A 23,777-nucleotide genomic window follows, 5' to 3' on the forward strand; every position below is an offset into this window, starting at 1 on the left:
GGTTTATTATAAGCTTTTAGTTTTTAATTCATGTCGAGATTTTGAGATGATTCAGCTTCAGTAAAAACCGGCCAAAACAAATTTATCCTAAAGAATAATCAGTTGTATTGACGACAAATTGAAACAATCTTGCCAGAAGTAAAAATAAGCTTTTGTCTATAAGCTCATTAACACTTTGATGTCTGTTAATTAACAATAAAGCCATGAAAGGGCTTCTAAAGGATTAAGAGCACAATCACTTTACGATTCATCTAAACTTTAATTTAAAAATTTTGTATGAATTTTGTGATCAATTAGTTTCGTAGATTCTTCTTTGCAAGATGAATCCGGTAATTGATGAAATTTTGATACAAGTTCATTATTAATGTGATAATTGAAAAATAAGGTTTTTATTCTTATGTCGAAGTTGTTAAATGTAGATGAGGTTAAGTTGATATCAGTAAATCCACTTTATCTACAAAGCTTGATTTACAATACAATTTTTTATTGATTAAATTACTTGCATAAATTAATTGCATGAGACAAAATAGAAATTTAGTTTTGTATTGATGTTAAGATGTTTTGCAAGTTTCAAATTACCACATTTGGCTGCGAAAGAGAAAATCATGAATCTTTAACAAAGGAAATGAAATTTGATTTATTTTAAAACATGATTTTGATATATAACAACTCAAATTTCTTCATGTCAATTCTCAAATTTGTAATGACAAACATTCAAGATTAAAATTCATCTACAACCACCAAAAAAAAATGCATTCTGGAGCTGCTGCTACTGCTGCTTTTGCAATTATTGCATTTTTCTTATTAGTTCCAGCATTTGCATGGCATATTAAATCCAGAAACATCCCAGCTATTTTATTAGTACTTTGGTTAATGCTTAAAAATTTTATTGGATTTGTTAATACAATGATATGGAGTGGTGAAAATTTTACCGAAGTTTATGATGGTCAAGGATGGTGTGATATAACATTAAAATTAGAAGCTGGTTCTTCTGTTGGTAAATTATGTGCTATTACATGTATATCAATGAATTTATATTTTATATTATGTGCTAAAAATCCACTGTTTATGGACCCAAGAAGTTGGAAGAAAATATTAATTGATTTGTCAGTATGTCTTATTACTCCGATTTTTATTATGGCTACTCAGTATATTATACAATCTAAAAGATATTATATTACAAAATATAATGGATGTATGACTGTTTATTCTGGTACTAATGCTACAATTGGATTATATTTAGTTTGGCCAGTTATATGGAGTATAGTTGCATTAATATTTGCCTTGATGACATTATACAAATATTTTGAAAAAAGAAAAGATGTTAAAGATTTATTAAAATGTACAAATTCAGGATTAAACTTAAAAAGATTTGCAAGATTATTAATTTTTAATTTTTTAATTGTATTTGCAATGACTCCATTAGCTATATTGTATTTTGCTCAAGAACATGATTTTAATAAATATAAATTTAGTTGGTCAAAAGTTCATAACTCAACTTGGGGTGAAGTTCAATATATTGATGCTGGATTTTTCACATTAGCTGATAGAATAGTTAATATCAGTTTATCAATCATTGCATTCCTTTTATTTGGATTAGGTAAAGATGCATTATCAATGTATAAGTCATTTTTCAGAAAATTACATTTGGTCAAAGGAAACAACGACAACAATCAAGAAAAATTGATATATAGTAATGGTACATTATCGAAACAAACAACATTTCAAACATCAACACCAACAAAATTATTATCGAATAAATCTCAATTCAGCGGTAGTACAAATTATAGTCAACCAACAATGAGAGAATTTAATGAATTTGGTGATGTTATAAATGAATTAGGTTTGGGTAATGATATGGAATTATCTGGTAACAACTCTTCTATAAATTCTCAATCTAAAACTGAGTTATTAAAGGGTGATGATGAATTAAAAATTGGATATATTGATATCGATGATTCTAATTTAGATGATGATATAGTATACACTTATGAAGTTAAACAAAAGAAATAATTAGCATTTAGCATTTAGCATTTTTGCATTTTAAATATAAATACATTTTTATAATACTAAATTTTTTAAAAATTGTTCTTTTATTTCATTTGCTTTTACTTTACCTCTTGTTATTTTCATAGCTTGACCGACTAAGACTTGTATTGCATTTTCATGACCATCTTGAATTCTTTTGACTACTTCTGGATTTTGATTAATAATGTTTTCACATAGTTCTTCAATTTGAGGAATCTCCGATTCCAAATTTAGCGACTTAATTGTTTCATCTAATGATTTACCGGTAATTATCATATTTTTTAATATAAGTCTTTTCGTAACTAATGAATGATTTGAATTTGCAACTTTTATCAAAATTTCAGGAGTAATCAAATTAACATCAAAAACTTTATCCAATTTAGCGAATGCACTAAATAATTCTTGAAACATCCATTTATTTGCATCTGGATTAACAAAGTTTTTAAAAAAAGTTTCATAATATTGCAATTGTTCAGGTTCAGATAATAAGTTTTTTGCATGAGTTAGCTGTAAGTTGTATGGTGATGAAATTAATCTCTTGATAATTTGATCTGGGAATTCAGGTAGTATATCTTTAACATCTTGTGCTATATTTTTATCTAAATTTACATTTGGTATTTCTGAGTCCGGTACATATCTATAATCGATCATGTTTTCTTTAGTTCTAGTAGTTTTAGTAACATATCCATCCCAACTTTTAGTTGCTTGTACTATGGTACCACCGTTCTCAAGTGTTTCTATTTGCTTATTGTACTCATACTTCAATGCATTTGTAATATCACCAGTAGTTCCCAAATTTTTAATTTCGACCCTAGGACTATCATTCACATTAAGATTTACATCAACTCTAATTGCACCAGTTTCTAAATCTCCACTACATATCTCCAAATGTCGTACTAATAATTGATATTTTTTAACAAATGCAAAAACTTGATCTATATTTGTAAAATCTGGTTTAGTAACAACTTCAATTAATGGTGTATTTGCTCTATTAAAATCTATAATATCTCCATATTTTTTTCCTGTATCTTGTTCCAATTGTATTCTTTCAATTCCAATTTTCCCCTCTGAATCATCTATCTGTGAATCTAACTCTAAATACCCATTCTTTGAAATAGGATAATATTGTTGAGTAATTTGATACCCCAAAGGTTGATCAGGATAAAAATAATGTTTTCTATCAAATTTTGAAAAAGATTGAATATCACAATTTAATGCTACTGATGCTTTCAATGCCAATAGTAACGCTTCAGGGTTTAGTTTCGGTTGAGTACCAGGTAGTCCCACATCAAAATAACTTATTTTGGTGTTTGGTTCATCATTGAAACTTGTTTCTGATAATGAAAATAATTTATATTTTGTTTTAAGTTGTGTATGAATTTCCAACCCACATTTAAATTTGTAGTTTGGATTGTATTGAAACTTGTCTTTTGTGGTGGTGGCCAATCGTCGTATAAACATTAAAATTATTTTGTATATGAGGCAATTGAGTAGAGATTGCGATTTGTAAAGTTATTTCTTGTTTCAAATTTACAATTTGGAATTTTTTTGTACCTTAAAAAACTCAAAAATTATTAGATTGCAAAACATTCAATGTTTTTCAAAGATAGTAGAAAGAATTAAACAGCTGAAATCGAGTATACACGATCTCTATCACCCTATCGATGTTTTACGCCTAGGGAACAAAAAATTAGTCAAAAATAATAAATGAGAAAGGTATCCAAAAAAATCAACAAAAAAATAAACTTATTATTCATAACTGCTCTCAGCAGGATTCGAACCTACGATCTCCTCATTACAATTGAATGGTTGATATGTTTCCTAGATTTGTTTACTAGTGAGGTGCCTTACCAACTTGGCCATAAGAGCAATTTTTAGCTAAAAAATTTAGCGGTTTAATAAGTTGTTTTAAGTTTTGAGAAAATTTCACTTAATTTCCCGGTACATGCACCATTAAACTCGCTAAAATTTTTGGTGAAAGACAGTAAAAATGTATATGTGGATAACTACTTCATACGGAGTCATGAAAATTAAATTTAACTCAATCATAAAGCGTCTTGAACATCTTCGCTGTTTGTAGTGAAATTTAAGCATGTAATTTGAGTTCTCAAAATTTTGCATCAATTAAAGTTAAAGTTAAGCCAAATCAAATTTAATAATGCTTAAAATTTAAACTTGTTTTAAGTTCCCCAAATTAGCTAAATTCAAGAAAGTCAAGTTTAAAGTTAAATTTTAAATTACAAGCACAAACTCAAGAGTTCTTGTTTCGGAATCAGTAAGGGTCCAGGAAAGATTTCATATTTAGTATAAACAAAATTATTGTACTTTTATTATGATATTCTATATAAGATTATTACATTATAATACAAAGTTGTATATTATATGTTTAAAATTTGAGATTATTAATAAATGAACATAAATTAAAGTAAACCTACCTCGTTACTAATCTTCAAACAACCAGCCACTGAACCCACCATCCAAACTAAATCCCTTATACCCAATAGAAAAAAACCAAATAAACAAAAAAACACCAAAATTATTATACAAGTATAATCACCAATTATAATTCATTCCAAGAAGCGCCTCCACAAACAATAGAAGATCCACCTCCACCTGAAATTTCTGAAAAAGTATTAGTAGGTTCAACAAAATAATTAGAATGATATTGATGTAAATTATGATATTGAGATTGAATATCTTTTGTTAAATAATTAATATAATCAGTTGACCCCATTAATAATTTACTATCATTACTTATATTTTTATTTTCCATATCTGGTTGATTCAAGTAAATTAATTTGTAAATTATTTGTTGTAGTAATGTTTGATTCTTGAGTTGATCATCTTGATTTTTATTTAAAGATTCTTTAATGTTTAATTTTTTTAAATAATTTTTAACTTCTAATATATCATCATCTTTTAAATATTTAAATAAATCATCACCATAAAATTCTTTTAATAATTTCTTACTTTCTTCCAACAGTTGATTTGAATTTGATAATTTTTGCAGTTGTTGCAGTTGTTGTAAATTTTGATAATAATTAGATTCAGTTTCTATACTTGCAATTTCTTTTTGAGTTGTTTCTATTTCATCATAATCTAAATTCCAACTTGCTATATTTTCATCTATTTGTTGGGTTGATGAATATAAATTTGAATGATGCCAGCTATTTATTTTATTTGATAATTTATTATATGAATTTGATTCAATTTTGCGTTTTAAATGATTTTCTTCTTCCAATTCTTCTTCAAGGTCATTATCTTCTTGTTCTGTATCTTCGTCTTCTTCTTCTTCTTCTTCATTTACGCGTCCTTCTTCCACTTCATCTTCTTTTGATGTATTAGTTAATGATAAAATGTCTGATTCATTCTTAGTTTTACTGCTTAATTTTGGATTAAATAAAACATACAGCGATTGATCATCATCTTCACCATCTATAATTTCTAAATCATCATAATCTGATAATATACTTGATGTAGCTTCAAATTTGTTTGAACCTTTATTACTTAATCTTGATTTCTTGGTTTTCAATTTCTGTAGATCATTATTAAAATTTTGTTGTGACTGTGGTTGTTCTTGTTGTTGTTGTGAGAAAGTTCCTATTCTAAATAATTTTAATCTCGGATTTATTGACATAATCTTCTATAATTGAGTTATACAAATGTATTATTAATGAGAAGCTAATGATCTCTAGTAATGAAATTGATGTTAATAATATATATGATAAAGATAAGTTGAGTTCAAATTTATTGATGAGTTCCTTTTTAATTATTTTATATATTCTTATAATAATATTATTATTAATAGATAAGATAAGTAATAAATAATAATAATAAAATAAAAAAATAAAAATATAAATTTATTTTGTGGTTGCGTTGCGATTTAATAACTTTAATTAACTAGTAATGACTAACTAAATGTATTTGAAATCTTTCTAAATGAAATCTTATTATTAAAAGCAAAATGATTTAATTAATTTGGTCTTATCTTTTGAAGGTCTGAGATAATGTCAATTATTATTAAGAATTAGGAGATGATTTATATAAATATATTATGTATAATTAAATATTATTATATATTTATTAATCGATATTAAAATTAATTATTATTTAAACAAATGACTTAATTATTTTACACTTAATATTTTTACTTAAACTTCACTTAAATCAATTCTGTATTTCTGAATTAATTATTCTTATTATTCTCTGTCTGTCTATCAATTGTTATAATTTAAAATAAATTAAAAACATATATCAGTTAGGATTTAAAACAAATACAATTAGTATGAGATACCAAATTTTAAGACACAATTAAAAAATGTGGTGGTTTTATGACATTGTAACTTATAGACTAATATACTATTCACAAATCCCTAAATTATTTGAACATTAATAATGAATAATATCAACAAAAATTTATAATACAGAGCTTCCCCTCCCTAAGTATTTAAACTTTTTTAATTTATTTGGAACAAATAGTTTTACAGGATTTTTATTCTGTTGGGGCTTTTCTTTTAATTATTGTTTACATTTCATTGCTATTGCCGTACGTTTATGAAGATAGATCTTTATATTGTCTTGATTGTTAGATTGTTTTTTATTATTATTTCGATTCATTCAAGTATGATTAAAATTATTATTCCTGAACTCCGAAATCTTAACTTACTACTACAATTGAAAAATTTATTTATCTCCACTACAAAATCTATAATCACCAAGTAATGAGATTATAAAATTAGAGACAAATATTTACAACATTGTTACATCAATAAATCAACTTGACAATACATGTCATAAAGATGACTTACGAGAGTTAAAAACTCTTTTTTTTTCATTTGTGAATAATTATCTTTCTTGTCTACTTGTCTACCCCATTCATATTTCCTTTTCTGAAAATATTATAATTGCAATAGATCCCATACAAAAAATATAATATGTAAAATAAACTATGCGTAAAGTTGTTAGTATTAAACTTACCTCTTTAAAATTTTTCAATAAGAAAACAAAAGAACTCCAACTATTGAATGATAAATGACCAATGTTAATATTGTATTATTCAGATAGGGGTGAAAGACTATTTTACTTGTGTTTGGATAATCATTTCTATATTATTTAGATAAGTATTAACTAAAACAAAATCATCACTATAATTTTTATTTCTTCTTCATTCTATATTTTTCCTATTGAGTTTTATTAAAATTTGAAATTAAATTTATCAACATACTATTCATCTATCTCAAAGTCACTTTGAGATTCGACAAACAAACTTTGAGTAAAAACTTTAGAATAATCTGGTTGTAAAATTGAAAAAGTATATGATGAAAAAAAAAAATTTTGGTTCAAAAAATTTGTTAGCATTTTTTATTCTTTTCGCCTGCATATAGAATTACTCATAGAATCCAGATCGACGATATTTTACCAATTGATATGTAATAATTTAGTAATCATTCATAATTCATCAATTCTTCTATAACAAAGTTAACATATCATATAATGGCAGTAAAAGGAATTGGTCAAGTAGATAAGAAATACGATGGTATGATTAAAAAATTCGGAAAATGTCTGCATAATTTTAATAAATACTAACTTTTACTTAGGTTCAAAATTAAGAGTTGGTATACTTCACGCAAGATGGAATAAAAAAATTATAGATTCATTAGTATCAGGAGCTATACAAAAGTTATTAGAATTAGGAGTTCAAGAATCAAACATAATAGTAGAATCAGTTCCAGGATCATTTGAATTACCATTCGGTTCAAAATTATTTTTTAATCAACAAAAACTTAAAAAGGAACCATTAGATGCTATTATTCCTATAGGTGTATTAATAAAAGGTTCAACTATGCATTTTGAATATATTTGTGAATCTACAACAAATCAATTAATGAAATTAAATTTTGATTTAAATATTCCTGTTATATTTGGAGTTTTAACTTGTTTAACTGAAGAACAAGCTGAAGCAAGAGCTGGTTTAATTAAAGGTAAAATGCATAATCATGGAGAAGATTGGGGTGCTGCTGCTGTTGAAATGGCTACTAAATTTCATACTTAGGATTTTTAAAATTTTATTAGGATTGTACATATTAAGTGATAGACTAAACTTATAATGGATATATGTTTTATCTGAAATTAATAAAGTTTTACTATTGCAAATTTTTCCAGTTTAGTATCAGAACTTCATAACTTAAATACCTATTTTACTCTACACATTTTTTAATTACTTGGTCAAATTAAATTAAGAATAAATTTTTTAGAACCGCCTTTCCGGAGTTACATAAGCAAGGTTGAAAAGGAGCAAAGGCTGCCTTGGTGTTACATTTTGAGTGTACGTAAATGCACAATATTTGTGTTGAGAAATAATTTTTAACATCTAGTTCCAACAGTTAACGAAATTCGAGGGTATCAGAACTCAAATTTTTGAGAGCATATGATACGATTCAAACTAATTCGTTTCATTCGACATATCTCAAAACCATTTCCAGTTAGGAAAAGAAATTGATTATTTTTTAAGTGGATTTTCATTTTGTTACATGTTTCTAGTTACACGTTTGTTGAATCTTTCTTAATATTTAGAAAATAACAGCTAAATGTTAATGGTTTATTTATGTACGTTCTAGTTTAATTAATTCCAGGGTAGAGTTTTGAGACACAACTGGTAAGGAAAACAATAAGCTTGTGATTATCGAGTTTAGACGAAGTTATTGTAATCCAAATTTGAATTACAAGTAATTTTACTCTTTTGCAATAATAATATCCTAAAGAACAATAGGTTACTTTTTATTGACCCCTTTCAAACCTATCACTATCGTAAATATAATAAATCTTCCCCAATGACCCTTGCAGATGAAATTTTTGTTTGCATTTATTGTATTATATTGATTTGTTCAACAAGATTTATTTTTTTTGCAACCATTTTTTCCTAATTTGTCATGCTAAGGAACAAAGTTTGATGCATTAATATATGTATGACAACTAAAATATCAATCGACACGATAGCATTCTAATTAGAATAATTTAAGTACGTCTAATTTCAAATTCTTATATTCACAAATTTGTAATTTTTCATAAAATAAAATTATTTGAGTTTAGTGGACCTGAAATTACAAAGAAAAAAAGAAATTTTGATGTGTTTCAGATTGCATAAAAAATAAATTTTTGAAACTTTATTGTGCTTCAAATAAATTGTCACATTACTTACCTAATTAAGACTCGTAAGAGTACATTAATGGTGGATATTTGCAACAATTTATTATAATTTGATTCAATTTATAACAAATATAATAATTATTTTGGTGATGGATGTATGTAATTTAGTCGATATTATTTAAGCGAAACGTCTAAATTATTAACGATCTGGATTTATGATGTGTGTATCTACAAATGATACCATGATCAAATATATTCAAAAAATGATATAAATATAAACTAGTTCTCCACAATTTATCCTCTTTTATTTTTCATAATCATTAATAAATCAACTACAACAGCAATCATTATTAAAATGAAAGTCTCAATCGCTATATTAACTGCTATTGCTGCTACTTTAGTCTCTTCAGCTCCAGTGAATTCAACAAAACCAACTAATTCAATCAACGATCCAATTTTAGAATCATTAATAGAACCAGACTTAACTAAAGATGAATATATTGCACCAACTGAAGAATGTATCCGAACTGGTCATTTTCATGCTTATGGTTATTATTTACCACAAAAAAGAAATCGTCACAGACTTTGTAGTGATGTTTATAATGAAAGACTTGCAAAAGGTGAGATTCAACCAGCAAAGAGAAGTCGTAAAAACCAAGGTCAACTTTACGAATCAGGAAGTGATAAAATACCTCATTGGCTGTGGACAGCACCAATAGCTGCATGGGAACCTCAAAAAAGAGATGCTGAAGCTGATGCTGAAAGTGGTATTGATGCTGAAAAAAGAGAGTGGACTTGGTATGGTTATTATGAACCTCAAAAAAGAGGTGCTGAAGCTGATGCTGTAAGTAGTGTTGATGCTGAAAAAAGAGAGTGGAGTAGATGGCCTTATTATGAACCTCAAAAAAGAGATGCTGAAGCTGACGCTGAATTTGGTGTTGATGCTGAAAAAAGAGAGTGGAGTAGATGGCCTTATTATGAACCTCAAAAAAGAGATGCTGAAGCTGATGCTGAATTTAGTGTTGATGCTGAAAAAAGAGGTTGGACAAGATACGGTTATTATGAACCTCAAAAAAGAGATGCTGAAGCTGATGCAACTTTCAATCTTGGTGTGTATATGGCTCCACCTGATGCAACTCACCCTTATCGTCATAGGGTCAATCTTATTTGGGAACCTCAAAAAAGAGATGCTGGAGCTGATATTTAATTTATGGATATTATGAACCTCAAAAATAAAGGAGATCATTATATAATCTTTTTGGGTGTGTTGGTCATGTTCTTCTGATGGAGCTTATTATCCTGATTATTTAATTTTTTTTAGGTGGTTTTAAATATTAAATATTTAGATTTCATTAGATTAAAAAAATTAGAATTTGTCGTTTGTTTTACAAAAAATCACAAGCTTGTAGAGACTCAGAACCATTCTTGCCTTCTATACTATTCAACCTTGTAGTTTGATAGCAAAAAATGGAAACTTGATGTTAGGAACGAAAGCAAAAAGCAATGAAAAAAAAACTTAATTTCATCAAGCTAACGACCAGAGGGAGGATTGAACTCCCGATCTTGTGATTAACAGTCACACGCCTTAACCAGCTTGGCCATCCAGTCTAATTGTTGGCAAAAAAATTTTTCAGAATTAATAAGAAACACATTCAAATGACAGCAAAATCAAGCTTTTTACGTTAAATTTTATCAAAATTATTATCAACTTTGAACCATTTATCATCAACTCAAGTGCCCTTCCCTCTTAATTTGGAGTTTTAGGTCTCCGTATATGCTAAAGTAACTTTTGATTTGTGTCACTTTTATTGATTACGCTTTAGGATGCTAATGAAAAAAATCTACGGTATTAATTAGTGGTTCACACATTTATTCATATAAAGTATTTGACTGTGTTTTGCAACCAAAAAAAGGTGAACTTAAATTTTAGAACAACAAAATTGTTTTCTATATTCAATCCCAACAACTGAGCCTTTGGTAATATCTTGCTAGGAGGTTTAATCAAGTCAACATCTCAAACACAATTTTCTTTGGATGAGTTTCTTCAACGACTCTTCTACATCGCGATAAGCTTCAAAATTGCTACCATAAATTTTGATGCCATCTCTCGTTCATCACAAAATTCGATTAGGTCCAACTTTGTAGAATTTTAGTCAGAGCGTACGACTAAAAATTATAAAAATTATAATCACTTTATTACACAATCTTGCGTTTAAAGTTTAGATTGTCGAACTGAAAAAAAAAAAAAAAAAAAAANAAAAAAAAACATTGCAAAAACCAGCTTTAATTTGGTTGATATTCCGAAATACTAAAAAGAATAAAGACAATTGAACAATAATGAGCGGGTGTATGTAATCAAACTTAATCAAGTCAATTATTCAAATTACAGAGTACTAACAAACCGCTCAAGTTCGTCTACTTGATTTAGTTAAATTTTTTTTACCAATCTTACCAGAGATTGAATTTCCATATGAAGCTGTAAAATTCGATGAAAGAATAGTATATACTTTGGGATCAGCTATAATATTTTTATTTGGACAATTACCACTTTATGGATTAATACCAAATGCTCAATTTCATTTAATTGATCCATTTTTCCAATTTAGATCCATATTCGCAATGGAAAAAGCAACTTTATTGGAATTAGGATTATTACCAATATTAACATCTGCTTTCATTTGGCAATTATTAGCTGGATTAAAATTAATCAATGTTAATTTAAATTTAAGATATGATCGTGAATTATTTCAAAGTGGACAAAAAATAACTTCTTGGTTATTAAGTATTATTTTTGCATTAGGATTAATTTTTTCTGGATATTATGATAATGTAATTAGAGGTTATTCAGCTTATGGTAATGATGCTGTTCCTATTGGATCATATGTTATGATTTTTGTACAAATTATTGCGTGGCAAGTTATCGTTTCATTATTAGTTGAATTATTCGATAAGGGATATGGTTTCGGTTCTGGAATTTTATGTTTTTTGACATTACAACATACGACTAATTTTGTAAGTGAATTATTAGGATTAGAAGTTTATCCAGTTTTAAATTCAAATAAATTTGAAAGTGCAGGAGCATTAATGAATTTAATACGTAATTTTTCATTTTTCAATATTAAATCAACAATTTATCAAATTTGGCATTCATTTACAAGAACTCAATTACCTAATTTAACTCAATTTTATATAGCTTTAGGTTCAATTTTGGTAGTGATTGCATTACAAAATTTTAGAGTTGAAGTACCTATCAGATCAACAAAAGTTAGAAGTATGAGTCAAATGTTTCCTATAAGATTATTATATTGTGGTGGATTACCTTTATTATTCGCTTATTCAGTATTGGCAAATTTACAAATTGTTGGATACATTATTTACTCCATATTGTTAAAATTAAAAGCACCACCTATTTTAATCACTTTGTTAGCTAATTATAATATTAAAGCTAATTCAAATAGAGCAGTTTTAACTTCAGGATTATTATATTATTTTTCACCAGAACAAAACTTGGTAAATTCCTTAATTTCACCAATTAGAGCAATCACATACTCAATTTCAATTATTCTTTTATCAGTTTGGTTTGCACAAAAATGGAGTTATATATCAGGATCATCACCAAAAGATATTTCAAAACAATTTAAAGATCAAGGTATTAGTATTGCTGGTAAAAGAGATATTTCAATAACTAAAGAATTATCAAAAATTATTCCAACTGCTGCTATAACTGGTTCATTTTTAATTTCATCATTATGTGTAATTGGTGACTTTTTTGGTGGATTAGGTAGAAATTCTTCTTTGGTGATTTCTATATTATCTGCTTTTGGAGTATTGGAAGAATTTATGATTGAATATCAACAATCTAGTGGATCACAATTTCAAAATGCACTTTCTGGATTAATGTAAAAAGAACATAAAGACATTAATTTTAATCTCTTTGTGAAATAATCTTTTATAGAAGAGTTTTAACTTTTTTATATTTTTGTATTCATATAGTTCAAAATTAATTAAAAAATTATATATATTAATTTGATGTATTATACTAAATTAGTAAATTAAACTTAAAATAAAAACTTTTATACGTAGCAGAAAACTAGCTAGATCAATTGAAATGAAGTAAAAACCAACCTGATCTGAGAAACAAAGTACCATTAATACTTGTTTCAGAGTATCATAAACCACTTAAAAATTGAAAAACCCCAAAATGAAATAAACAACAAAAATATCTTTTTAGTTTAATCCTCATATATAACATGATGAGTATCAAATTTATACCCACCATTACCACCACCACTTACATTATTAATTGAATGAGGAGTGACTGAAATTAAAGGATTATTTTTAAATTTCAATTTCTTATCTGTGGAATTATTCAAATTTGCAACATTAAAAGTTGTATTATTGTGATTATTGTTGACAAAATAATCTTCTTCATCTTTTAAAGTGGGGGATAAATGGAATTGTTTCATTGTGAAATGATCTGTTACTAATGGATGTATTTTTTGACTCTTCTTTTGATCTTGTTGTTGCTGTTGTTGATGTTGTTGATGTTGTTGATGTTGTTGTAAATAATTATTGTAGCTATTGAATTTTGTAGATGATGATTTAAATTTATCTGTAATCATTAATGAAGTAGTTGATCTTAAAATTACACTTAAAACAGTTTGTGCAATAAAGTAAATAATACCTAAAGGTTTAATTAAAATTAATCTCATAATTAAAATTGGAATATGAAATAAAATTTTGAAATAAAAAGTAATAGCATAAATTGGAATTTTAAAACAACCCCACCAAATAATTTTAAAAATGAACTGAAAAGGATTTTGAAAGATATCTAAAAGATTATCCATGACACTAACATAAACACCCAAGATATAAATTTCATAAATTTCCAAAATGAAAAATCTTAAAATTTCATAATCATGAAATTGGACTTGAACAAAGATAGAATTAAATTCGTTAAATAATACTTTTCTTACAAAATTTGGATGAGTTACAAAATCAAATATTGATAATTCATTTTGTAAATTTCGAATTGTTTTCTTGACGATTTGTAAAAATTCAATATTTGATAAACTATGAATTGGACTTGAATTATTGTTGTGATAATTTTTATTGAAAACTGTTGTGGTGGTAGTTGTTGGATCAGTTAATATTGAATTTGAAGTATTATCAAATTTTGTAAATGATGGGGTTTCTAATGATTCAAACACCAAATCTTCTTCTTGTTCAACTATAGTTTTTAAGGGAGTTTTACCATGAAATGATTTTCGTCTTGGTAATAAAGGTTGTTGTAATTGCAACGGTTGTTGATTAGGATACTCAAGAGTTGGTGAATTTGGAGGTGATCCTTCTTTTGGTGATAAACTTAAAGGAAATGGTGATATTGATTGATTTGAATCTATAGTTTCATAATGAATTTGATGTTGAGGTAACCCACTTTTTAGATGTTGTTGCAGCTGCAGTTGTTGTTGTTGTTGTTGAAGTAATTGTTGTAATTGTATATTTTCTTGTATTTGTTGTTGATGCAGTTGTATCAATTGACGTTGTTGTACTTCATCATATTCTTCTCTTGATTTCAATTCCTTTTTAACTTTCAATAAATCTAATTTTAATTTATCCAATTGTTTATTATTTATTTGTAAATGATCCAATAAAATTTGATTAGTTAAATTTGGTAAAAAATAATGCTTTAAATCTTGAAGCCAATTTTGAAAATTTGAATTTTGTACATAAATATTATTATTATTTAATGAAGAATTTTGTAATGATTCAATAAAAGTAATCATTATTCTAAAAATTGACCAAAATTGTAATAATGCAATATTAACATTATTAAAAACCATTTTTTTCCGTTTTTGATCAATTATTGTATATTTCCTTGTCCAAATTAATAAAGTAGAACTTAAAATTGATGATATTAAACAACAAATTAATGCTATAATTTCAAATGTATAAATTTTCCTAATAAGCATAATAATTTTATCAGTATTTTCATTATTTAAATTATTATTTGAATTAAGTTCTTTAAATAATCTTGCTTTTGTTTGTTGTAATTTTTTCATCCAATTATAGGGCCATTCCATTGTAAATCTAACAACCCAACTAATTAGTATAACTGTTAATAAATCTATAATAAAATTACCAATTTGTTCATTTTTAGGGATTGTATTTGAATTTATAGGGAATAAAATTGAAGTTAAAGTTGGTAATAATATAACAATATATGTAAATAATTTAAAAATTGTTTCTTGATAATATGAAGGTGATTCTGGAGTTGTTTTATGATTTGCATTACCTTGTAAAAGATCAGCAATTGAAGACTTATTTTTTAGTATATTATGATTACTTGAAGAGTTTGGTGGAGTTAATGATGAAGTAGATTTTTTCTTTCTAAGGGATGAAGTAGTAGAATGAATTGATGAACTTGTTGTATTAGCAGAATTTGATGATGATGATGCAATTTTTTTCAAATGATCATTCATAAAACTCATTGATACAGCTGTTCTTAGTGTAGTAGAATTCATTTAAATTTTTTTAATATATAAATCCACCCCCCTTGAGTTAAATATAAGATTCTTTGAATGTTTAAATTGTATTTCTTTTTGATATATGTAAATTAATGCAAATTGAAACTATATTTATAGGATGTTTTATAATGAAATTGTAATATTAAGTAGTTATATGTTATTTGAAAAACTGATTTAATTAAGTCAGTTGCAATTACTTGAAGTTATAAATTGAAAGTTAAAGTAAACCCTATTTAAATTAATTAGATCTCTAGTATTATCTATAATATATTAAATGATTGTAACAAATTTTTATTTATATATCTTTTGTTAATTGATGAATATGTAAATAAAAAACGAAGTTAAATATAAATTAAATGAATGACTATCAATTTTCGTAATAACAATTTGATTAATTGGTAATAAAAAAGAAAAAAGTGGTTGTAAAATCAATTACAAAGTATAATTGGTTGTGAATTTGAATATATGTTTTTATTTAATTAAAAATAAAGGGGATTATTATTTTATTATATATAGACTAAATACTAAAAATAATTTAACACAAATAAATACAAAATTAATAAATTGATTTTCATTAAAGAAAAATGATATTTTATTAATCTTGTGTTATCGATCGATTAAAATTATTAATAATTCAATAACAATCTACTTCATCTTTACTTTAATTTCATTTATAATAATAAATTATATTGAAATTCTGATCAATTAATCTGAAGTGTCAACAATAAATTATATTGTTCCTTTCAAATATATACTAAGTTTGGTAGTATAATTAATATTGAATTAATTTGTTGTACGTTTAATAAATGTGTTTGATTTACAATATTATATTTTATTTACAAATTAATTAACTATTGTTACACTTATTACCCCAAGATTTTATTAATTTTGAATCAAGCTTTTTATTTGTTAAGGTTTTAATTTTAAATAAACCTTACATTTACTATAAATTAACTTAAGTTGTATTTTTTTTGGCTCTACATTCTTTATTGAGAAGCACATTTTTTCTTCATTAGATATAATTGATTCCTAATTCATCCATAAAACAACTAGATTTCTTATACTTCAAAAAGATTTTCAGATGGTTATGATTCTACAATATAACTCATTATACATTTTGTACTCTCCGTAAAATTTTATATAATAATTATTTTGTAATTTTGTAACACATGGCTTATTTATTTTGTAATTTTGTGTTTGGTATTTGGTTCAATAAAACGTTTCAAAATTTACATATTAAAGCGCATGGTCTTAAATTTATAAAGTATGGTATAACAAATTTTTTGAAATTTCAAGTGTTTAAAGAAAACTTTTAAACTTAATACTTTAATTTACAGAGTTAAGGTTATTATTCTCGAGGTTATAAACTCATTCTTTGTTCCCTTTAGTATTAAAAATTAGCTGCAAAAATAAAAAAAAATATACGAAACATAAAAAATTAAAAATTTTCACTAAAAATGTATTTAGTGTTATTTTTAACTTCATATGCATTAATTCCGCTAATCTTTATTGATTTTTATTTTTAGTAATGAGATTTAGTGAAAAGATCTGCAATGAATTTAATTATAATAATATTAATAAAGAGATCAATAAATATAATTCTTTTGATCAACTTTGCGTATTGATGTAAATACCACAATACTTTAAAATTTTGTAATTTAACAAAAAGAAGGACTCATGATGGAACCTTGTGGGTCAATCTTAGATATAGAATCACGTTTCCAATAAACTTCCTTAGGCCACTAATGAAACTACAACAATCTATTCGAAAAAGACGCGTCTTACAACAATTGAAACTTTGTTTCTTTAAAAACTTTAACTTTAATCTAGACAATTCACTAATTTTTCAATTTACGGCATTAAAAATAATAAGATCATCATGAAATGAACAATAGAAGTTCCAAAATTAATAACCTTAAATTGTTTTTTTACGAAAGCTCATATCACAATTGGAATTACTAAATTAATCAACTCAGTAAACAATAAGAATTTAAAAATGTGTAAGACAAACTAATTATTTATTCAAAGTATCAACAAATAATATTAACCAAATAAAAAGCTCATTATTAAAAAGAGATCATAACTAAAACAATCACATGCAAAAACAATGAATTAAATTGATGCCATTCTAGATCAAACATTTCCAAATTTGGATCTGGTGCATTAAGTTGATGTAAAATTTATTTTTTCACAAAATGTAAACAAACCAAAAATTTATTTCCTCTCATTATAGTAGGACATGAAAAAATTGCCCTAATTGACTCAATGTATAATGCATTAAAGGTTTAAAGTAATTGGAAGACTTACCCTTACCCTACAAAGGATAATTTTGGGGCATAAGGATGGTAATGTAATAATTCTAAACTCATAGGTAAGTGAAGAGTTTTCATGGTCAAAATTCTTTATTTTTCATTGATGCAGTAAAGATGAAGTAAAAATTTTTGTGAATTAGAAAATCAATTTTGATTGTTCAAAACAATAAAGATTGAAGTATTGAAAATCATTTACGCCTTAAAGAAGAATAAGTATTAACAATAAAAATATATGCATGCTCGGACTTCATTAATTTTGTCTCATATATCAAAACTTTAAATTATCTTGTGATAAAAAATTACTTTGACTTGATTCATTTTTCGAGTTTAAAGTTTTTCAACTTAATATAGCCTACTCATTAGCTAGGTCAATGAAGTGTGAAACGATTTTAAGGAATATAATAAATATTTCTAATTTTGGTATAGATATCTTTGCTGAATCGATCTGATCTGATCAAAGATTATATGTAACGCGTACTTTTTTTCAGTTTTCGAGTTATCTGAGAAAAGGTTTAAATAGAACGACCATATACATCGAGCACACACTGAAATCACTAGTATAACCATTGAAATTATACCCAGACAAAGCATTGGTTCCGTGTGTATTAAGCGAATCATAAAGAGTTTCAGCTATCAAACTTTGATTCGGTCAACTTTTTTTCTCTGCTGTTGAACGTTAAAAGCAAAATAGTAAATTGTATGTGTTTCAAAATAAGCAAAACAATGAAACAGACACAAGTCTACTAATTTACTAGAAAGATATTAAAACTTACGCTCAGTCGATAAACTGTTAGTGTACGATCAGTTGAAAAGTTTGTTCCAGTGAATTTTTTAATTTCAGGGATTCAATGTCAGTGAGCTATTATTGCACATGTTTCAAAATGAATACCTTTGGACAAATGCTATACAATTATTTTACCAGAGGAACTCATAATCTCAAATTCATTCGATAGAATAAATTTTTTGAAAAGCGAACTATGCTCTGATCAAATCTTGTCAACTTTACGTTTCATTTGTTTTTGATACATTAAAAAAGTCTTACAAGCTCTTCATGAGCTTGCATCTTTTTTTACGAAATCACCAGAATTTTTGAATTTTTCAGAAAGCCTTTGAAAACTGGCTCATTTTATGCTAGTCGAAATTTTGAATGTGATCTGTGTGGCATATCCTTGTGGTTGCTTACCAAGTTTTGTATTAAATTGAGTTCAGAATCGTATCGCATCAATGTTAGACAAAAAAACTCCATAACACATTCAAAAAAACGTTTCTCATCTGATACTTGCTAGCTAAACACATTAAGAATTAAGCATCAAATAGTATTAAGCCTACTTCAAGAAGATTTGAACTTTATTCATTTTTGGATTTTGAAATTATGATTTATAGAACAGAGCCGTTGTATTTTTAGATAATAAAAATATTCAAAATAATCATCTAGAGCTCAGAACTCGATTGGATCACAGAAAAAATTTTAATATGAGTGTGTTTTGTACGAGGTAATTTAGTTGGAGCCTTACAAATTTTGAAATTGTACCAGATCTTAATACTCTTTATGTTGTAAGTCTTAAGAACTTCATCAACATAGTTCGTGCAAAAACCAAATTATGAAAGAATTAAATTTTGAGAAAAGTATTTCGTCACAATAATAATTATTAATATCAAATGCAATTTTATAATTTACTTGGGTCATAAAATGCATCATACCTATGTCAAAAATACATAAAATTGTCATATTGATATCTCTTACTATTATCTTCGACTTTGTATCAGTTGTTTGGTTGTTACACTACTCATCAATTTACAATAATATAATAATCTAATCTGGTAGCTATATTTACTTTTTACACAAATTAAGACTTAATTGAAAAATTTAAAAAATCTCATTTGACACATTTTTATAATTTTATTCCGAAGGAATTGAGTAGAAGTGTAGTGTATAATTTCTTTTTCTTTAAAAAGAACTTGTATGGACTACAGTCTCGCACATTAACTTCCACTAAGATCTAGATCATTTCAAATTAACTAGAATGTTCTACATAATCATTATTGATGTCTCACTTAGTTCTCTTGTGACCAATTTACCTTTACCACAATTTCTTTTTTTCTTTCATTTATTCTCTCTGTCTCTTTAAATTATTTGATTTTAGTGAGAAAAAAAATTTTTCAGTTGAAGAAAAAAGGGGAGAAAAATTTTCAAATCTATATCTCATTTTTTTTTTTTCTTTTTTGCCACAGGATTTTAGTGAAATATCATCTTAAAGATTATAATATATAAAGAGATTAAATCTTAAACATTATTAAATAGAATTTTCAAATTTTTCAATCGATTACAACTATATATTCTTTCCTTACATAAAATAAATTAAATATCAAAAATGGTTTTAGTTCAAGATTTATTAAATCCAAATCCACAAACAACAAAAGATACATATAAATTAAAAAAATTAGTACAAGAACCAAATTCTTATTTCATTGATATAAAATGTCCTGGATGTTTTAATATTGTTACTATTTTCAGTCATGCTCAAACTGCTATTACATGTGAAAAATGTTCAAATTTATTATGTACTCCAACTGGTGGTAAAGCAAAATTAGTTGAAGGTTCATCATTTAGAAGAAAATAGATTAAAAGATCAATTTTAATTATTAGCATCTTTTTTTACACATCTTCATTCATATTTTTTGCATTGCATGGTCATTTTATCAAACGTCAGTTTGATTGGTTAGTTCACAAATTTTTTTTATATTATTTTACATAATTTTAGTTCATTATTCTTGAATATCATTTTTAAATTTTCACTCACATTTCAAATACAGTGGAAATAGGGAGGTATTATGATGGATGAAGAAATTAAATTTTCTTTGTCTAGGTTTGTTTTGAAATTTAGCATTATTATCATTAACTTATTTAATTGAATCACGGGTAGCAGAGTGTAGAAAGATTAAAGTCAGATGAAAAAAAAAGATTGCTAGATAATGATAAAGATCAATGATGACAAAGGTGGCAGATCATACATATTTAGGTACATCATTTAATTGATGAAGAAATATAACTAAATTTTGATACTTTTGGGAGGGTTTGATAAATAACGGTTGTTTTTCAAATTATAATGATAACCGTGTGGTTTACATATGAGTTAATTCATTTTATGGCATTTGTTATGATACATTATTTGATATTGTTTTTTTTAAATTATACAACAGACACAACTTTTTTTTTTTAGCATTTTAGTATACCTCATTACGGGATTTGATGAGAAATACTAATTATTTTTTGATTACTTTTCATTTTTATTTATAGAATCAGTTATTCAGTTAGTTAGTTAGTTAGTTAGTTAAGTTTAAGTTTTTAATGTAACGATTTAAAATTATATAAAAGTGATTGTAGTTCTACAGTTCTTTCATCTAACCTACCCTAATAAATATATTTACATAAATTCTATATACATTTGTTCTATTTACCTTCATAAATTTCTGGATTAATATCCAATTTCTTTCCTTTATTTTTATAAGACCTTTTATTTTCAATTTGATCAGCCATTATTTCAGTTGCTAAAAATCCATCATCAAATTCATCTTGATTAACTGATATTTTCTTTTTCCAAATTTTACGTTGTTGTTCCTTTTTAAAAGTCTTTTTTTGAGTTTTATATAATGAATCTAATCTATTTTTGGATTCTTTTGATAATGGTTGTTTTATTGTTGATATTTTCTTATCTAACCCCCATAAATCACCTAATTGAATTTTTCTAGCATCATGATATTCTTGTTTACCTAAAGATTTTGGGATTTGCCAAGTTTCTATATTTCCTTGAGGTGAACATACAGTTAGTTTTACATTTTTTTTCAATTTTTCAGGTACTTTAATTATCCTTGGCCAATTATTAATATCATTTGAATCCATTGGTGAGTTATCACTTATGTTAAAATCTCTTAAATTATTAATCTCTTCTATAGTTGATTGATCATTGTTACTTCTTTCAACAATTAAATAAGAATATGACCCATCTTCAGTATCTCTACCACCCGGTCTTCCTTTCCCACCTAATTTTTTCAATTCATTACGATTTATCGATCCAATCCCATCAATTGATGTTTTATCCCATTTCACAGCTAATTTTTTACCCTTTTTCAATTCCATTGTATAGTTAGGTCTTTCAACAATTTTAGAAAATGTACAAAAATTTAATCTATGTTTATGTGATGGAATTTTATAATATTTTGGATCACCTAATTGTAAAGGACATTTTCTATGATTTGGACAAGGTGCTAATATTTTGAGGTGATAATCAATTTTTTCATGTTCTGGTATAATCATTGATTCATCTTCATAAAATTCAAAATCTTCAGAATTTTCTTCATCAAACTCTAAATCATCTTCAGATACTTTACCAAATTTTAAATCCAATTCTTCTTCTAAGTTCTCCCCCAATTCCCGAGCTTCTTCAGCATCTAATTGAGCCAACATATCTTTTTCAAATTCAATATCTTCATCAGTGATCATACTATCTTCTTTTTTCAAATGTTGAGGTTTACCACTTGAACCCAAGATATAAGGTCTTGGAATTTTACCTAACTCCAGAGGGAATCTTTCTGGTCTAATCATTACTTGTCTTGCTCTTGCTATAGTTTCAAATCCTACTGAATTACCTCTTTCAACTAGAATTAAATGACCATTGGGTGATAATAATCTTAAGATTAATTTAATGTTGTCATCAACATCTTTCGGGAAATTATATTCTTTTGTTAATAATGAGTTACTTACTATTATTAAGTCATATTTCTTAGTGACTGGTATTGTATCTCTTAATTTTGTATATATTTGAATTTTTTTGGAGTCTATTGGTCCAACATAATCTTGATCTGTGCTGACTTGTTGTGGTTGAGGCTCTTGAGCTACTTCTTCTTCACTTCCAAGTTTTACATTTTCATTGACTTGCCTTGATAATATAATTTTAGCTCTTTTCTTCATTTCGTTATTTTTTCGACCTATTATGTATGCATCTTTCTCTTCAGGTTTCCAATTATCACCCATAATTTCATTTAATGCAACAATACCAGTAGCTGGCCCATATCCAATATCTAAAACTTTTTTAGGATCAAAATTTTCCTTACCTATCCTCTTTTGTAATTCTAATAAGACTTGTCTTATATGACTATAATCTTGTAAAAAAAAACCTGCAATATGCGCATTACAATCCAATTCACTTGATGGAGCTTGTTGGATTTGATTCTTTTGAAAATTTTGATACAAAGTTACTACTCTTTCTCTTAATTTTGCAGGAATTGTAGTACTTAATATGTTATTCTGTATAACTTTTGAGATTTGATCTGGTAAAACAGTAACTGAATGATCCACTCTTCCTTTTAAAGCGGTATCACTTAATCTTGCTTCTAATGCATTATCCCCCTTTATTGGCGTTCCATCTGAGTTTCTAAAAGGTGATCTTTCTTCGTATTCCTCTACTGAATCATCTTTTGATATTATTTTAACTTGTTCTGGTGATAAATATTTTTTAACTATATCTTTCGTGGATCTATCTTCTTCGGTAATGAAGTCAAAATCAAAAGCTGATGGTTTTGGTTGTGGTTGTGTGTTTTGATGAGGTAGACTATATGACCTTTTTAATGTCGGTAGTAGTATCCTACTTCGTATTAGTTGTCTATTTATCATTATTTATTGAATATGTTTAGTGGTTGCAAATGCTAAGTTACAAAATAAGATGAGAAATTCTAACCAAACAAAAATTGAATTTTTCAAATTAGG

At 26.1% G+C, this 23,777-nt stretch overlaps 9 protein-coding genes across 9 annotated transcripts; 5 read left to right on the forward strand and 4 right to left on the reverse strand. All coding sequences in view use genetic code 12, as the record gives it.

Annotated features, from left to right (window-relative positions):
* Positions 1-750: 750 nt before the first annotated feature.
* Positions 751-2,013, forward strand: STE3 (Ste3p; the record flags this gene model as incomplete). Its single annotated transcript, XM_051763328.1, has 1 exon — positions 751-2,013. One exon carries the CDS (start codon positions 751-753, stop codon positions 2,011-2,013), a length of 1,263 nt encoding a protein of 420 aa, XP_051620179.1.
* Positions 2,014-2,061: 48 nt separating this feature from the next.
* KGF54_002810 (glutamyl-tRNA(Gln) amidotransferase subunit) lies at positions 2,062-3,489 on the reverse strand (the record flags this gene model as incomplete). The annotated part of the gene is made up of 1 exon (XM_051763330.1): positions 2,062-3,489. The coding sequence occupies one exon, from the start codon at positions 3,487-3,489 to the stop codon at positions 2,062-2,064; it is 1,428 nt and encodes a 475-aa protein (XP_051620180.1).
* A 1,099-nt stretch (positions 3,490-4,588) lies between these two features.
* Positions 4,589-5,665, reverse strand: KGF54_002811 (uncharacterized protein; the record flags this gene model as incomplete). The annotated part of the gene is made up of 1 exon (XM_051763331.1): positions 4,589-5,665. The coding sequence occupies one exon, from the start codon at positions 5,663-5,665 to the stop codon at positions 4,589-4,591; it is 1,077 nt and encodes a 358-aa protein (XP_051620181.1).
* A 1,856-nt stretch (positions 5,666-7,521) lies between these two features.
* Positions 7,522-8,080, forward strand: RIB4 (lumazine synthase; the record flags this gene model as incomplete). Its single annotated transcript, XM_051763332.1, has 2 exons — positions 7,522-7,564; positions 7,626-8,080. 2 exons carry the CDS (start codon positions 7,522-7,524, stop codon positions 8,078-8,080), a joined length of 498 nt encoding a protein of 165 aa, XP_051620182.1.
* Positions 8,081-9,529: 1,449 nt separating this feature from the next.
* On the forward strand, positions 9,530-10,381 carry KGF54_002813 (uncharacterized protein; the record flags this gene model as incomplete). The annotated part of the gene is made up of 1 exon (XM_051763333.1): positions 9,530-10,381. One exon carries the CDS (start codon positions 9,530-9,532, stop codon positions 10,379-10,381), a length of 852 nt encoding a protein of 283 aa, XP_051620183.1.
* Positions 10,382-11,511: 1,130 nt separating this feature from the next.
* On the forward strand, positions 11,512-13,077 carry SSH1 (Ssh1p; the record flags this gene model as incomplete). Its single annotated transcript, XM_051763334.1, has 2 exons — positions 11,512-11,521; positions 11,585-13,077. The coding sequence occupies 2 exons, from the start codon at positions 11,512-11,514 to the stop codon at positions 13,075-13,077; spliced, it is 1,503 nt and encodes a 500-aa protein (XP_051620184.1).
* A 329-nt stretch (positions 13,078-13,406) lies between these two features.
* KGF54_002815 (uncharacterized protein) lies at positions 13,407-15,698 on the reverse strand (the record flags this gene model as incomplete). Its single annotated transcript, XM_051763335.1, has 1 exon — positions 13,407-15,698. The coding sequence occupies one exon, from the start codon at positions 15,696-15,698 to the stop codon at positions 13,407-13,409; it is 2,292 nt and encodes a 763-aa protein (XP_051620185.1).
* Positions 15,699-20,385: 4,687 nt separating this feature from the next.
* RPS27A (40S ribosomal protein eS27) lies at positions 20,386-20,634 on the forward strand (the record flags this gene model as incomplete). The annotated part of the gene is made up of 1 exon (XM_051763336.1): positions 20,386-20,634. The coding sequence occupies one exon, from the start codon at positions 20,386-20,388 to the stop codon at positions 20,632-20,634; it is 249 nt and encodes an 82-aa protein (XP_051620186.1).
* Positions 20,635-21,464: 830 nt separating this feature from the next.
* Positions 21,465-23,684, reverse strand: RSM22 (mitochondrial 37S ribosomal protein RSM22; the record flags this gene model as incomplete). The annotated part of the gene is made up of 1 exon (XM_051763337.1): positions 21,465-23,684. The coding sequence occupies one exon, from the start codon at positions 23,682-23,684 to the stop codon at positions 21,465-21,467; it is 2,220 nt and encodes a 739-aa protein (XP_051620187.1).
* Positions 23,685-23,777: the final 93 nt, after the last annotated feature.

The sequence above is a fragment of the Candida jiufengensis genome (genome assembly GCF_024610255.1).
Source record: "Candida jiufengensis strain CBS 10846 chromosome Unknown scaffold3, whole genome shotgun sequence".
Taxonomy (NCBI): domain Eukaryota; kingdom Fungi; phylum Ascomycota; class Pichiomycetes; order Serinales; family Debaryomycetaceae; genus Lodderomyces; species Lodderomyces jiufengensis.